This window comes from Pipistrellus kuhlii, unplaced genomic scaffold (assembly GCF_014108245.1).
Source record: "Pipistrellus kuhlii isolate mPipKuh1 unplaced genomic scaffold, mPipKuh1.p scaffold_m20_p_10, whole genome shotgun sequence".
NCBI lineage: Eukaryota > Metazoa > Chordata > Mammalia > Chiroptera > Vespertilionidae > Pipistrellus > Pipistrellus kuhlii.
This window is the reverse complement of record NW_023425405.1, coordinates 21,893,017-21,896,468: the sequence shown is the minus strand read 5'-3', so window position 1 is coordinate 21,896,468 and position 3,452 is coordinate 21,893,017. Positions and strand designations below refer to the sequence as shown.

Sequence of the window (3,452 nt, the reverse complement as noted above, 5' to 3'; positions counted from 1 at the left end):
AGAATATTAGCATTTAGTTTATCACAGTGAATAAAAATTTCCTTCTGGGTCATTTGCAATGCATACTATTCACGTAGTAAGTGACTAACAGGACAAAGATATCCTTGGAGATATTTTCTGAGGAAAGAAACAATGCACATATCCACCATGTTAGTCACGATAACCCTCCTCTCCCCCGAGCATTCAGCTGTCAGCACTCTTGTCTTTTCCCCAGGGAAATGGGGGGAAACCAGTCTTCAGTCACAGAGTTCCTCCTGCTGGGATTTCCCCTCAGCCCAAGGACTCAGATGCTCCTCTTTGGGCTCTTCTCCCTATTCTACGCCTTCACCCTGCTGGGCAATGGGGTGATTCTGGGCCTCATCTGGCTGGACTCACGACTGCGAACACCCATGTACTTCTTCCTCTCACACCTGGCCATCGTTGACATGTCCTATGCCTGCAACACAGTGCCCCAAATGCTGGTAAACCTCCTGACTCCAGCCAAGTCCATCTCCTTTGTTGGCTGCATGATGCAGACCTTCCTCTTCTTGACCTTTGCTCACACTGAATGTCTTCTCCTGGTGGCAATGTCCTATGATCGGTATGTGGCCATTTGCCACCCACTCCGATATTCTGTCCTCGTGAGCTGGAGAGTCTGCTCCATCCTGGCAGTGACTTCCTGGACTTTAGGAGCCCTCCTGGCCCTAGTACATATAGTGCTACTCTTACCATTGCCCTTCTGTGGACCCCAGAAAGTGAATCACTTTTTCTGTGAAATTCTAGCGGTTCTCAAACTTGCCTGTGCAGACACCCACATGAATGAGATTATGGTTTTGGCTGGGGCAGTGTTTGTGCTGGTGGGACCACTCTCCTCCATTATGATATCCTACATTGAGATTCTACGTGCCATCCTGAAGATTCAGTCAGGGGAGGGTCGCTGGAAAGCCTTCTCCACCTGCTCCTCCCACCTGTGTGTGGTTGGACTCTTTTATGGCACAGCCATTATCATGTATGTCGGGCCCTCACATGGCGACCCCACGGAGCAGAAGAAATATCTCCTCCTCTTTCACAGCCTTTTCAATCCCATGCTTAATCCCCTGATCTACAGTCTGAGGAACAGAGATGTCAAAGCTGCTCTGAAGAGGGTGCTTGAAAAGGAGAGAACTTCATGAAAGCATTATGGAATCAGGATACAAGTGAGCTTAAAGGGACCTGAGGACTCATGTCACCCAGTATCCACACAAGATACACAGGCATGCTGTAGGGCATCCTTTTCATCTTTAAATTTCCCTGTGACTCCCTCCCAAGAAAGCCATTCTGCTTTCCTCCCTCCTCAGTGCTGCACAGAAAGTAAAAACGTCTCCCAACTATCTGCATGCTGCACACACTTTTAATATGGTATGTTAAATATTCTCAGATGAGGGAGTACATTTATATAGTCCATAATCAGGACTTGTAGACAAAAATGTAGAGTAAAACAAGATTTCAGCAGAATATTTAAAATATAGGCATTGAGAGAGATCGATTACCTAGTAGTTATTTAAATATTTTAAACTTGGCAACTGTCATCTTAAAAAGTTAATCTACATTTAAAATATTTGGTTATGTTCCTGCATATTTCCATGATAGTTGGTGATGTTTTCTAAGGCATTACCAACTTAAATTAGGAAGAACATGAGCCATGACTTTAAGGAAAAAGAAGATTAAGGATGTGACTGGAATGGAACTTGAACAAAACCCAGAGGATGTCATGCTAAAAATACATAGGCATATTGGAATTTTCTCAGTGGCTTTCTTTCTCTGCTTCTGGAGTGTACTTGGAGATCCATAGATCATGGAGATGAGAAGTAGAGAAAAGAATGGAAGTAGCTGAGAGTCCTTGGAAAAATTATACATCTCCTCTCATTGCTTTGGTCAATTGTCTTTATGGGAAATGACCAACACTTAGACTAAACATTCTGGCAAATAAGAACAGACTATAATTGTTGGGATGATTAGTTGACCAAATGCTATTAAAGCTATAAATGAACAGAAATGATTTGCTTTTTAAACTAAGAGATTTGAGGTAAGTTAAATAACCATTTTAATCACACATGAAACTCCAACACTTAATTTTGAAGTGATAGAACACAGTAAAGAAATAGTGGGAAAGGATATATAAAGAGACTCAGCCTTCGAATTTTTAAACTGTATCAAAGGGGAATATTTAACTTTCAAAATAATGATGTTTTGTGAAAAGCATTTTTAAAGAGGGAAATGTATTTCTTTCATATAAAGCACCCCTTTTATAAGGAAGTCTGTTGTGTAGACATTACTCTATGATCAAGCAATGATTAAAACCCATGATTTTGAATTCAGATAAAGCTGTGTGTGTGTGTTTGTTTGTTTGTTTGTTTTACAGAGTTCTGCTATTTGCTAGACATACAAACATTTATAATATACTTAAATTCTTTGTAATTTAGATTTATTATGTGTAAAATAAATTCACTAATACTAAGCTCACAGTTTGTTGTGAAGAGGAAATATTCTGCAAAATGCAGAATATTTCCCTAACCCTAACCCTAACCCTAACCCGAATCCATGAGTTATAATAGTAGCTCAATAAATGGTATTTATTCATATTATCCTCTACATACATTCCTCATTTTTAAAGAACAAGTACTGTGACATAAATGAGACAATGTAAAATGAGATTTGCTATCGATACTATACTAGACAAAAGCAGAACTATCACAAAAAATAGCCTTTTATGTTATGCAAATTGCCAATATTTCAAGTAATTTATCAAGTAAATGACTCAAAGAGCCTTTCATTTGTAATATTAATTCTCTAAAGAATAATATTTAAAAGTACATGGATAAATACAATCAAAATTGCAATATATATGTATATTACACACACAAAATATGCATTCTTTTTAATTTTCCTTTTTTTCATTCATTACTATATAAGATTCATTCAGGTTGTTTGAATGAATTCATTAATTTTAATTGTTTTATAGCATTACATTGTATAAACCTATCACAATTTATCGCATTTCTGGTAGTGTATTTCTAGTTCTCTGAGATTTTGACTGTAGTAAATAGTTAGTCCATGAATATTATTGCACATAGGTTTTGGGGAACAGATGAAATCATTTCTGTTGGACATGTTCTCAGGAAAGTTCTGGGTTATGAATGCTCTAGACTTGGATCTGCTTTGGCTTGAACATTTGACAGGCTGCCTATGTCATTATTGTTATCATTTACTTATCACTTACTATGTTCCTCACACTGAGATAATGATGGTAGGACAATGGTGAGCCAAATACAGTCGGCCCTTGATCAACAAGGGTTTGAGCTACATGAGTCCACTGTTATGTAGATTTTTTCAATAAGTACTGTAAAGTGGTTTCTCTTCATGATTTTCTTAATAACATTCTTCTTCTTCTTTTTTTTTAAAATTGATTTTTCACAGAGAGGAAGGAAGAGGGA

General features: G+C 37.9%; 1 protein-coding gene across 1 annotated transcript; it reads left to right on the top strand.

The window, feature by feature from the left end:
- Nucleotides 1-218: 218 nt before the first annotated feature.
- Nucleotides 219-1,151, top strand: LOC118711170 (olfactory receptor 13-like). The gene has a single exon (XM_036424175.1). It carries the CDS (start codon nt 219-221, stop codon nt 1,149-1,151), a length of 933 nt encoding a protein of 310 aa, XP_036280068.1.
- Nucleotides 1,152-3,452: the final 2,301 nt, after the last annotated feature.